Raw genomic sequence first — 12,710 nt, forward strand, 5'->3', positions numbered from 1 at the left:
CGCTGCCAGCGTTTTTTTTTTGCTAAAAAAACGCCGTTGTCAACTTTTTCTTGTCAAAAAAGACGCTAAGTGTGAACATAGCCTTACATGTAATATCTAATCAGTTTAACTTACAGTGAAATATTTTCCTCGCTATCTCGCGATTTATTGGCACGCGATTTCCCGAACACAATGCATGATGGGATGCTTAGCCTCGATGCAGTATTCAAAATAGTGTGCGTTTATTGTGCGTTCAGGGCACTGCGCTTTGGCATTTTTTAGACATGGGACAGTCTTGCGCACTTAGCCTACTTCCGGTCGCGTGCACGCGCTCTCAAGTGGCCAAGACCGCAAGTGTGGGTATTTGGAAAGCCCCTCATATTACACACATTCATACATATACCACTTGTAGCCTTATAGGCCTATGTAGCCACGATAGACGTTCAATTGCGAACTTAAATATTTGGCTTATGGATCATTAAACACAAAACCCAAATAGTGTCATTATTTAGGCAATCTAGAGATTTTGTATTCGGCAGGAAAATAGTGTTTTAAAACATCTTCAAGATAGTTGACGGTTTGTTTACCGCGCTAGGGGCGCCAAACGCCTTGCGCGAGACGAATCTCATTAGATTGCGCTGCGAAAGCCTTTTAAAAAGTATTTTTAATTAAAATATTTTATTTAAATTTACTCAACAATCTGCACATGCTCACCTCTATTATGTTGTCCTGACTACATCTGCAAAGTATCCAGTGGCTTTGTTGCGAAAACTACCCAGCTAGCAAAAAGTCGTCTATTAGACGTTGAATAGACGTAAATCTTCAACGTCTAATTACGGTCCACAGAAGGTTGAAAATGAAAATTGAAAAGACGTCAAATTTGTCCGAATTTTCAACGTTGAAAACAGGTCGATCTTCAACGTCTAATTTCGGTCCACTGATGGTTGAAAATGAAAATTGAAAAGACGTCAAATTTGTCCAACTTTTCAACGTTGAAAACAGGTCCACATTAACATGCCATAACATATGAATGAAACAAAGCTTTAAAGGGTTATAATAACTTTAATTAAACAGCACATTTTAAATAGTGCAAACAGTCAAGTAACCAACAGATTTCACATTAGAGTCTGCAATAACATTGGTCCAGTAACCAACACAGATTTCAGAGTGCAAATTACACATAGGTCGGTCCAGTAACCAACACAGATTTCAGAGTGCATTATCGGTCCAGTAACCAACACAGATTTCAAAGTGCAATACACATAGGTTGTTCCAGTAACCAACACAGATTTCAGAGTGCATATCGGTCCAGTAACCAACACAGATTTCAGAGTGCATATCGGTCCAGTAACCAACACAGATTTCAGAGTGCATATCGGTCCAGTAACCAACACAGATTTCACAAGAGTCAGTGCAATAAACGTTGGTCCAGTAACCAACACAGTTCACTTTCCAAGAGTCAAAACAACTCTAAGAAAGAAAATGTACATTAAATGTCAAACTTTATTGCGACCTCCACCTCCAGCTCTCCCTGGAGCATGTTTAAGTGTCTCAGCCATGGCAGCCCTGATTTCCACTTCTGTGGCAGTTTTACTCCACTTCATTACTGCGGCTGCAAAAGAAAATATATTAGATGGTACATGAATAAACGTCTTACATCATTAAGGCCCCTACTACACATTGTATTTACATTTTATCAATTAACAATTGCATGGATTTGCATACCTTCCCAAAAAAAATACAATTGGTAAGCTAAATTAGATATATACAGTTGCTTCTCAAATTAGAATGTCATGAAAAAGTCAATGTCAGGAATTCAACTTAACAGGTGAAACTAATATATTATATAGACTCATTACATGCAAAGTGAGATATTTCAATCCTTTATAATTTTGATGATTATTGGCTTACAGCTTATGAAACCCCCAATTTCAAAATCTCAGAAAAATGTAATATTACATAAAAAAAAAAAAAGATTGTTAATACAGAAATGTTGGCCCTCTGAAAAGTATAATCATGCATATGTACTCAGCAGGGGCGATTACAGGATTTAATAAATGGGGGGACCAAGAGAACCAGTGAGGGGGGGCCCATGGGAAATTAGAAAATTAAACTGGAAATAATTTATTTAGAAAATAAGCACGATTTCAAAATTATAACAAAAATAAAACCTTGAAATCTCTCACTTTGCATGTAATGAGTCTATATAATAAATTACTTTCACCTGTTAAAGGTCCAATATGTAGGAATTTTGTAATAAAATATTCCCAAATCACTTGAACAGTGTTATATATTTCCTTCAGTTGTGTGCTTACAATATCCCAAAAGTCCCCAAAGATTTTTAATTTCAGAGAAATTTTAATTTTAAATAATTGTCCGTCCCGGAATTTTTTTTCACTTGTCGCCTGTCACTGACGTAATATCCGGTTCTCCCTGGTTTCCGCTGTATGGTAACCAGAGCCCTCTGATTGTAACCAAGGCAACAGACATGGACAACTGTGTAGTTCGAAATGTCTATCTGCACGCTTGTTGTTTTGTTCAAACATTATGGACCATGGCAAGCAGACTTTAAAATAAAAAAAGGAGAACAACATCAGCGCGGTGTTTTCGAGATGTCGAGAGCTCTATGTCCGAGACTAACTTCCAATTGATGTTGCTCTTATGTACTTTATTACACCAGTAAGAAAATGTACGTAAAACTAATCAATGTTATATAGTTTACATGATTAAATGTTAGAATATGATCTGTATTCTGATGTTGAAATTACTGCTATCTCATACAGACAAACTACACATAGAATAACATAACTAACAATACACTAGTTTAGTTTGAGCAAGTGAAACAGCGCTGCAAGTTTCATTCGTCTAATAAACTGACCTGTGAGTAGTAATTCAACACTTCCGTGTATTTCGGTAGAATTGTCAATATTCCTTTATATTTGCGGGACTTGCGTCGCGTGTGTCTCTTAGCACTCACGACCTGCTTCATATCAGTCATGATAAAAACATCCATGTATTCACTCATCCATAAACATCATTAGTAAGGGTGTCATGATTCTCCAAATCCTCGATTCGATTACATTTTCGAATCTAAACTCACGGTTTGACTCGATTCGATTCTCGATAAAAAAAAATGAAAGCACAAGCTATGCCATTTTTTTACTTTTATGCAATATAATAATATCTGACCTTTGTTCGCAATGTACCACACACTACATTGTCAAATTTAAAACGTTTATTAACAACATAATGTTACAATAACTTATATCTTAAGTCAATTGGAAACTTAAACAATATAACCTATTACAGTCCTGGGGCTCCCAGGACTCCTCAGAGCAGTTACAGGCGAATAGACTGTAACTGCTCAGGGAATTCCAAACCTGCACACATATATTCAAACGCACATAACTATTGAACCCGTTCTTAATTAGCATCTGAACGCCATCAGTGTTTCTCACATGTTCGCGTTTAAAGTCTGTGTAGAGGGAATGGTGTCGTCTTGGCGGCCCCTAATTTAATAACAAATGATCGTTGCGACGGAAGTGAATCAATCAAAACCAACTTTAGCTGGAAAATATCTGAATGCCATCAGCGTTTCTCACAGGATCGCGTTTAAAGTCTGTGTAGAGGGAATGGTGTCGTCTTGGCGGCCCCTAATTTAATAACTAATGATCATTGCGACGGAAGCGAATCAATCAAAACCAACTTTAGCTGGAAAATAACTTTATTAAAGAACCGCTATAAAGCCAAAACAATCTTACGTTAAATTATGCATTTATCTCTGTAAAGCTGCTTTGAGACAATCTACATTGTTAAAAGCGCTATATAAATGAAGATGACTTGACTTGACTAGACCCTTTTACAGCCCACGTGATCAAATAGTTGCGTGCGCATTTTGGCAACGGAAGTGGTGTTTTTCCCCACTGGCTCTAACGTGTTAGCACCTCCGAAAGTTGATCAAAACGGTTTCCCAGCATCAAAATGTCTGGTTGTTGCGTTTACGGTTGCACTAATCGATATTCCACCAAGGGGCTTAAGATTTATAGGATTCCGACAGGATCACGGCCGTTTCAGAAGAGTGGCTGCAGGCGATTAAACGTGTTGATTGGAGCGAGGACATAATAAAAAATGCTCACGTCTGTTGTTTAATCCGCTCGCGTAGCTTGACACGCTGCTGATTCTCGCCATACTTCCGTTGCCAATATGCGCACGCATACGTCATCATTGTGTACAAACAGTAAAAGGGTCTATAGCACGGCGTTTTAAATTGGGTTTCCACAGCGTTTGCAACGCAGTACGAGAGAACGTTCTCGTAAGGGAACGCTTGGTTCCTCGCATAACCTCGGTTCCCTTAGAGATAAGGGAACGAGTACTGCATTGCCTTGCCGTGCTATTTCGCTCATATCAGGTACTTCAGGTTCGCTTCAGTCGATTTAAACCTAAAGTCCTATGGCGAGTTTTCTCTGAATGTTTACTTCAGCCGCTTCCAAATTGGCACGCTCGAGGTTGGCAGGGCGCCAAGCGCTCCCATTGGACCGCACACCACTGCTAACTCGCCATAGGTTTGTGCAGTTGTCGCAGCACAGCTGAGCCAGCTCGCTCAGACGAGCTATGATGCTCTCGCTATGCAGCTGCAATGCATTTTAAAATAAAGGCTTCAATATTCTCGAAAAAAGGAGTTTTAACTATTACAGGCAAGCCGAGCTGACTTGACATATGGGGCGTGGCAGCATCGACGATTCCATTTTTTGATTCGATGATCGAGATTGAGCATTAATTTCGATCGATTTCAATTTAAAATCGAAATCGTGATACCCTTAATCATTAGATTTATCGGTTACAGTTGACGACAAGCTCCATAATTCTTAGCAAATTTTGCGACATCAAATTTGCACCTTTGTTATTGTAAGAGGTTAGCAAGCCCTAGCGGCGAAGAAATTTACATTTTGGACCTTTAAGTTGAATTGCTAAAATGAATTGACTTTTCCACTATTCTAATTTGAGAAGCACATGTATAAACATGAAAAATGCAGTTACCTTTTACAACAGAGTAAAAAACGGTATCCTGGAAGGCTTTTTTCTCACTGCGACCCCGCCCCTTCATGTTGAAAGCAGCCATTAGGCTGTTGGTGAAAAGCCTGAGAAAACATGCAGAAAATCATATAGTGAGGTCAACACCTACATTCTACAAATATTCCTTTATGCTTTCATTATTCCTAATGAATCATCTCTTTCTGCATTTTTGCTTTTCTATGTGCTAAGAGGAGGGCAAATAGAAGGAAATTAGTAAAAATTTAACTGCATAATTACATTCTATATTCTGATCATGTGACAGTTGTTTAATACCTGTCCATTACTTTATGGACGCAGTCTTTGTTATTCCTCCCTCCCACCTTTGAGAGCTGGGACACCTGTACATGATACATGAAAAGCCACTCAATACATTATGAATAAACCAATGGTGTTGGAAATATACTGATTGTTGCCAGATTGGGCTTAAATCGGAACTAGTCATGTTGACTCATCCATACAATAACACATTCTATAAAGCTGTGTGCATGTTAACAGATGCTGCGATAATTTAGACGTTTTGGACACTTGGAGGTCTAGTCTAGAGGTCTGCATTCCCGCGGCTGTCCCGCGGGATCCGACCAGATATTTTGCGCCGCGGGATTAAATTTCCGACTAAAAAACGGTAGCGGTCGGTAACTCTGGTGTAATTTGAACGGGAGCGGTCGGTCATTCAATATCACGTTCCCGACGCCGACGTTCTTTCAGAACAGCATATCTTCGCTTTACCTAATCTTAATCTTATCGACCAACAGGGTCTGCCCTGTAGGCTACTCAGGACCGTTATGCACGCGCTGCACGCACGGACCAGTAACGGTTCTTTCTGTCATGCATTGATTGCATTTGCTTAACAGCAAAATGTTACGAATTTTGATAATACGAATAAAAATAATAGCCTACACTTCTTTCTTTTTTTTCGCTGCGATATTTTTTCCCCTACTGTCTGCAGCAAAATGTTAAATTTTGTATATTGACAAGGCGAATAAAATAATAATAAAAAAATGTTTGTGCAGACTACATTTTTATTTTCTCTGTGAAAATGTACATGTGAAATTCTGGGAGATCTATATTAAAGCGGGATGGTCGGGTCGGGAAGAAAATTATTCTAAGCAGACAGCGGGTGAACAAATAGTGTATATATAGCGGGAACGGGTGGGTGCGGGATATAACCCCAGCGGGAGCGGGACTTAAAAAACAGTCCCGCGCAGACCTCTAGTCTAGTCTTATTGACACAGTTTAGTCCAATTTCTGTAGAAATCATACCCTTTGTTTCCAGAGGTTGCGGTCCTTGAGACGTGCCTCTTCTTCAGCAAAATCTTCTAAGGTTTCTAGTCTAGCAACATGGACAGCAGAATTCAGCGGCTCATAGTGCCTTCCGACTCTTTTTATCTCATCAAGAAGTTCAACTAGCTTTCCAAGCACTGACTTCTGGTATTCTGTGGAAGAAAATATATTAATTCATTTATTTTTGTTACTTTGATTATTAAAGAATCATACAATAAATATTGACCATGGACGTACTAGCTTGAGACATGGGGAATAAGCCTCTCTCGGACTGTGATGGGTTTCGAACTCCACGCTGAGGCGTGCGAGAACGCCTAGATCCTGAAAAAAAAGAAAAGGAAAAAAGGGTGAAGCTCATTAAAATCCTTTTTTAAAGACAGCTGCTCCTGCAATAATGTCAGTAAGTGAGGTAGGAGAATTGACAACTATGAAGAATGCAACTGATCATGGACTCACTAGATGAGGATGGCCGACCTTTTCTGCTCCCGGAGTGTGATGGGTTTCGAACTCCACGCTGAGGCGTGCGAGAACGCCTAGAACCTGAAAAATAAAAAACAGCATTGAAGCTCATTGAAATTGTTTTTAAAGACAGCTGCTCCTGCAATGATGTCAATAAATAAGGTAGGAGATTTGACAACTATGAAGATTGCAACTGGTCATGGACTCACTGGATGAGGATGCCCGACCTTTTCTGCTCTCGGAGTGTGATGGGTTTCGAACTCCACGCTGAGGCGTGCAAGAACCCATAGATCCTAAAAAAATTATAAAATAAAAAAACAGCATTGAAGCTCATTAGCCGCGTTTCCACTGTCGGGCCAGTGCGAGCCAGGGCTTTAAACGGGCCGTGCCGGGCTAATAGCACCGGGCCTGCGTTTCCACTGTCGGGCCAGTGCGAGCCAGGGCTTCACTAAGGCCCAATCCCAATTCTATTTTATACCCCTTCGCCTACCCCTAACCCTTACCCCTTGAAACAGAGGGGCAAGGCGTAGGGGTGAAAATATTCCCCTAAGAAATGGGACACCACTACTACACCATTACATGTCATTATACATCGTCGCTAGCGCCTAAGTCACAGGAGACGCGCCAATGTTTATCACAAACTTCCAAGATGCCGTCGTCAGCTGTAGTCTTGCGTGAGTTACAGCTATTTTTTGTATTTTTCTTGTGAAGTTTGCAGAAAGAAACGGAGATGAAGATATCTTCAACGCCTAATGGTGTGTTCACACCGGACGTGAATAGCGCGTCAGGCGCGAGTGATTTCAATGCGTTTACGCGCGTCTGGAGGTCTTGCGGCACGAATGAGGCGTTTAGTGCGGCGCGGTGGACGCGAATTCGCCTCATTCGCGCGTCCACTTCGCTTCAAACTTTTGCTGAAGCGAACTTTAATGATTTTTTTTGCAACCCGTTTCTTTGAAGAACATGACCGTAAATATGAACACGAGATTTAATGTGACAAAGAAAATGATTATTGGCAGTCATGTTGCCTCTGTAGCCGGTGTATGCAGGTACATTTCTCATACCCCTTCGTTTGAAGTGTGGTCCCGAAAAATCTTCGTTTCAAGGGCCATCTGGGCCTTCCCCTTACCCCTACCCCTCCAACCAAAAGAGAATTGAGACAGCCCTACCCCTTCACGTGCACACGCAAAACGGAGGGGTAGGGTCAAGGGGTGAATTGGGATTGGCCCTAAAACACACCCGTAACACGCCTCTCTGGAACAACGTCACACTAACCCATCATTTCACCAACAGATGGAAGTTTTATCAGAAAACGAATCAGAAATCACTGGAAACAGCGTTGAAAACAAACATGATAAAAGCAGCCGTTTGCTGGCATTTTTGTTGTTTACTTGAATATTTAAAACCCAAGCATTTATGTTTTACCACAGGTTTACAATAAAAAGTGATAGATTGATCATAATGAATTAATTTATGTCAAAATTGCACATTAGTCACTCTAATGTTAGGTCTATCACACTTACTTCTTCTGTACCGTTTCTGTTTATGGTAGGCTAGTTACAGGACATTACATCACATTTAGAAAGAATGATAATTTCTACAAATATATGCCAACAAAAATACGACCTGATGAGCTTTAGCACTCTCTCGACTTCCATTCAGATATTTTCAGTCAGAGAAACAGAGGAAGCTCCCGAAAAAAAAGTTGCTTTATTTTATGATAGTCCGGTATAAAGAGACGAGACGTAGGCTACTGACAGATAAAATAAAAACATGACTGTGATCCTTTATGATTGGTCTGATTTCTTCAAGCGCTCACGATGTTTTTTTACTATGCGTATCTTCAAGCGTTTACTATGTTTACTATGGTAATGATTAGCGCGCATAGTCTTTTGTATCACAAACAGAAGGCATTCAAACATGAACGCGAGTTAAATTATTTTAAAATCTTTAATGCTGACAGAATCATCCGGCGCTGCCGTCTCCCGACTCAGGTGAACTCTGCCTCTGTTGGTAACCACTCCTCTAGCCCGCATTGGCCCAAGGTATTCGACGGGCCAGAAATCCTGGCCGTTGGCCCAGAGTAAGCCCCGATCAAGCCCCGGAAATGACAGTGGAAACGCGACTGGCCCTGGCACGCACTAGCACGGCCCGGCCCTGGCCCGACAGTGGAAACGCGGCTATTGAAATCTTTTTTAAAGACAGCTATCCTTTTTAAAGACTCACTGGATGAGGACGCTCGACTTTTTCTGCTCCCGGACTGTGATGGCTTTCGAACTCCACGCTGAGGTGTGCGAGAACGCCTAGACCCTTAACAACAACAAAAAAAAAAAGCGTTGAAGCTCATTGAAATATTTTTTTTGCTCCTGCAATAATGTCAATAAGTGAGGTAGGAGAATTGACAACTTTGAAGAATGCAACTGATCATGGACATGAAAAAACAATGTACTAGCCAATTTAAATAAAAATTTTACTGACTTACTGGCTGACTCTGGACTAAATGCTTCTGATGATTCAGACCTTGTGGGTGAACGGTGAGGCGTTGGACGAGAACATCCAGAAACTGAAAAAGGAACAGGAAGTGTGAAATACTTTGTTTTGAACCCAGACTTAAAAATACTTTATATTCAATTTGCATTGTGAGCAAGTAGAATAAATAAAAACATGAAATTACTTTCTGAATATGCAGGACTCTCTGGTTGTCTAACGGTGGTGTTAGCCAGTTCTGGGGGTGCAGGTAACTCAAGCAGCATAGTTTTTTTTTGTCCTGTGGTTGCTAAAAGAAATTCCAAAACCAGAAGCATCAGCAACTTAAATGACAGAAAAACTCATATTGCCAACCATTCCCTGAAGTTTGATGACTGAATTATACCACTGGACTAGCCCAGCTATTTTACTCACCCTTTTGTGAGAGCTTAATCTTTGGCGGAGGAACCGGAAGCAACACTGTATCCTCTAGGCAAGAACATGCACAATGAAATTAATCACAGTAAGATAACGATGAATACTAATACAGTTTACACAACTTAAACTGTACTCACCCTTTTTCTTGTCTGGCAAGGGCTCATCCTCCTCAGGAGACAAATCTGACCCTGCCAATATTATATTTGTCATTTATGATATGTGATTGTTTACATTATACGCTCATTGTTTAATGCATGTCCTTAAATAGGACCAAATAAATTACCTTGAACATAATCTTCAAATTTCCTTCTTTTCTTCATTCTCTTTTGACAGACTGTGTCCTCCTCTTCGGTTTGAGCTGAGGTGTAATTATATTTTTCACACTCCTGTCGGCTTACTAAAAATCAGGAATGAAAACAAACACTACTAACGATAGTAATACGTATTCAAGTATTATAGTATTTTAACTAAAAAAAAAATAAAAAAATAAAAAAAGCCAGAAATAACATTCAAAATATATATTTGTTTCACCTGATGTCACTTTGACTTTAACAAATTCAAAGCTTAACCAGTCCTCTTGTGGTTGTAAAAGGCGCTTATGTGCCACAGACACGTTTTTTAGAGGCCATCGCACCACTTTGGTCTCTGTGTCAATCCAGTTCAATGGCAAAACTCCTTCCATCTGCTTCCCATTCTCCACCCAAACAGCCCGTGCGTATACCATTGCCTGAAACACAATTAGATTATTTAATTTAGAACTACACATTTCCTTTTCTACATGATGCTAACAGTGCACTACTATTTTGAATAATAGTAAATATTACATACGTTATTTGTGTTCATTTCCTGTGCTCCATTCCATGGAGGAGAGGAAAAAGGACATGCCCTTGTTCACAAGGGAGGCAAGCAACCTTCCGGTAAAGGTCTTCGGTTTGCAATAACTTTGTCTTTGTCCGTTTTCTTTGAACATAGACTATATTGAATAGCCTTGACTCACATGGCTTCTTAAAAAAGTCTTTTGTGTCCTTTTGGCTCAGCACATCACATACCAAAGTTCCATCCTGCCTTTTTTCCTTCACAAATGCAAAATTTTCATTGTGAAGCATAAAGCAGTAGTCTTTATCTTTAGTTGATATATAAAAACACGACCTTGTCTCTTGAGGCTTGTTGATGCCTTTCTTAACATTTTCGATCTCAGTCATCCGCTTTGTTACTTGAGCGATTGGATTGTGGCTATTTTTGACCAATCTTTTAATTACTTGCAGATGATTTTCGAATGGGAAACATGAGATGTCATTTAGTGAACAGTTGAAGTGAGAAGCATCTTCATGCAGATGCAACAGGCAGTGCACATTGTAGACTGCAAATGTTTTTCCATAAAGGTCATCACACCCTTTAACAAAGTATTTTAGAAGCTCCTCGGCATATGCAATATATGAACGTCGTGTGTTCTCATCAGAGCTCAGCAGGATTGACAGAGCCACTGTCAATGTCAAAAAGTGAGTATACACTTCACGTGAAACTACATTTCGAAGAACAATTGGTCCAGTATATAAAACAAACTGTCGAAATTCAGTGGCTTTCCATCTATCTAGTTCCCTCAAACCCCTGGGCTGCCTTGCAAACTCACTTGGCATGGATCCATTCAGCTTGTTTAGTTTTTCTGAGATCTCATCTTTTTGTCTTGCAGATAGCCGGCACAATTTTGGACCCCGAGACAAAAAGACTAGAACACGTTTTACTACTCCTAAACAAATCAAATGCATATAGTCTAACACAAAAGAGCTCACGCAAGGTATGCCTGCATCAATAAGTGGGCTTTTTATAGTCTGGTGATCTTCATACAGTACTTGACTGAACTCCTCGTCTGTTCTTGCTCTAAAGGTCTCAGGACTGTTAAAAACCACTCTACCTTCCCACGATCCTTTGGCCAAACACCTTTCACAGCTGGAGTACCCATTGTGGTTTTTTATGCACTTTAAAAATGATCTTGCTGGTGCATCACATATAAAGGCCTTAAGGCTGATAGCATAAAGTTGACCTTCATACTCCATCCCAACAGCTTTGAGATGCTGAAACTCTTCCAAAAGGTCTTTGACAAAATCATCCAAAGGACTTGGCTTTGCTGTTCCACAGAAAAGTGCAACAATGAAAGGATCAAAATTGTGAAACTGTGCCAATATGGGCCAAAATTGAACACTGTTTGATTTAAAAAGTGGTACGCCATCAATGTTTACACACAACTCAATGTTTTGTGAAAAGGATTGGCACTGTGCAATCTTTAGTTTAATGCCTTGTTCTAATCCATAATATATGTACTGCCCATTACATCTAGAAAGACATTCAACGGTTTTGGGGGTTGAAAGGAGGGTGCGTGCATCCTTTGGCAGCTGGTGCCCATGTTTACGAAGGATGCCTAGTAGCTCATTCAATGACGTTTGAGTGATTGAATTACTTGTTGACCAAGTCCTTAAATCACAGGCAATATCTGGTGTATCACTGTCAGGGTGTAAACTCAGGATTTCAGGCTCAGAGTCCGAGGATTCTACATGCTCTGTGTATCCATAATCAGATTCGTTATCTTCTACAACTTCTTGAAGTCCATCACCATCACTTCTATCACTTGGTAGCGAATGAATATCAAGGCTGTCATCACTATCCAACTGAGCAATGGCATTTACTTCTGCTTTTCTTTTTCTCCAACTTCTTAAGTATGTCATATCTGCAACAGTAATATATGTTGACATTGTAAATTTTTTAAATTGATTTGATTTTTAAACATTATAAACAAAGTTTTATAGTGTTTGCTAATTATAGGAGGTACATTTATGTGCAGACATCATGATGCTTGCTTCAATTTAAATAGTGTAATCCTGGATTCTCTCAAGGACTGCCAACGTTTTGTAAGGATATCTTTCTTGTAATAATATTAAGTAATATTTGTAGCCTAGTTCTTGAGATAAGTTTAATTCTCCATTCTCAAATATTTTGATAGAAATTTCACAAATATATCAATT

At 39.7% G+C, this 12,710-nt stretch overlaps 1 protein-coding gene across 3 annotated transcripts; it reads right to left on the bottom strand.

Moving 5' to 3' along the window:
- Positions 1–753: 753 nt before the first annotated feature.
- On the bottom strand, positions 754–12,662 carry LOC309503246 (uncharacterized protein). Of its 3 annotated transcripts, XM_082175958.1 has the most exons (15): positions 10,522–12,662; positions 10,225–10,420; positions 9,977–10,090; positions 9,831–9,881; positions 9,691–9,744; positions 9,464–9,565; positions 9,272–9,352; positions 9,016–9,099; positions 7,002–7,085; positions 6,790–6,873; positions 6,571–6,654; positions 6,313–6,485; positions 5,326–5,390; positions 5,017–5,117; positions 754–1,591 (listed from the first exon to the last, which is right to left on the bottom strand). In XM_082175958.1, the coding sequence occupies exons 1-15, from the start codon at positions 10,534–10,536 to the stop codon at positions 1,476–1,478; spliced, it is 1,404 nt and encodes a 467-aa protein (XP_082032084.1). In that variant the 5' UTR covers positions 10,537–12,662; the 3' UTR covers positions 754–1,475. The 3 variants fall into 3 exon arrangements, with proteins under 3 accessions (XP_082032084.1, XP_082032083.1, XP_082032085.1); XM_082175957.1 differs by having other exon boundaries at positions 10,225–12,662; XM_082175959.1 differs by lacking the exon at positions 5,326–5,390 and having other exon boundaries at positions 1,461–1,591; positions 10,225–12,662.
- Between the last annotated feature and the right edge of the window lie 48 nt (positions 12,663–12,710).

The sequence above is a fragment of the Leuciscus leuciscus genome (genome assembly GCF_965113295.1).
Source record: "Leuciscus leuciscus genome assembly, chromosome: 7".
Lineage (NCBI taxonomy): Eukaryota > Metazoa > Chordata > Actinopteri > Cypriniformes > Leuciscidae > Leuciscus > Leuciscus leuciscus.

What these genes read in the sequence shown, in the direction of transcription:
- LOC309503246 (XM_082175957.1), bottom strand. Translation starts at nt 10,459, where the DNA reads ATGTGTAGTTCTAAATTAAATAATCTAATTGTGTTTCAGGCAATGGTA. An exon ending in TAAAGTCAAAGTGACATCAG is followed by an intron (nt 10,091 to 10,224) that starts GTGAAACAAATA and finishes CCTGATTTTTAG; the next exon opens with TAAGCCGACAGGAGTGTGAA. An exon ending in GTCCATAAAGTAATGGACAG is followed by an intron (nt 5,118 to 5,325) that starts GTATTAAACAAC and finishes ATGTTTTCTCAG; the next exon opens with GCTTTTCACCAACAGCCTAA.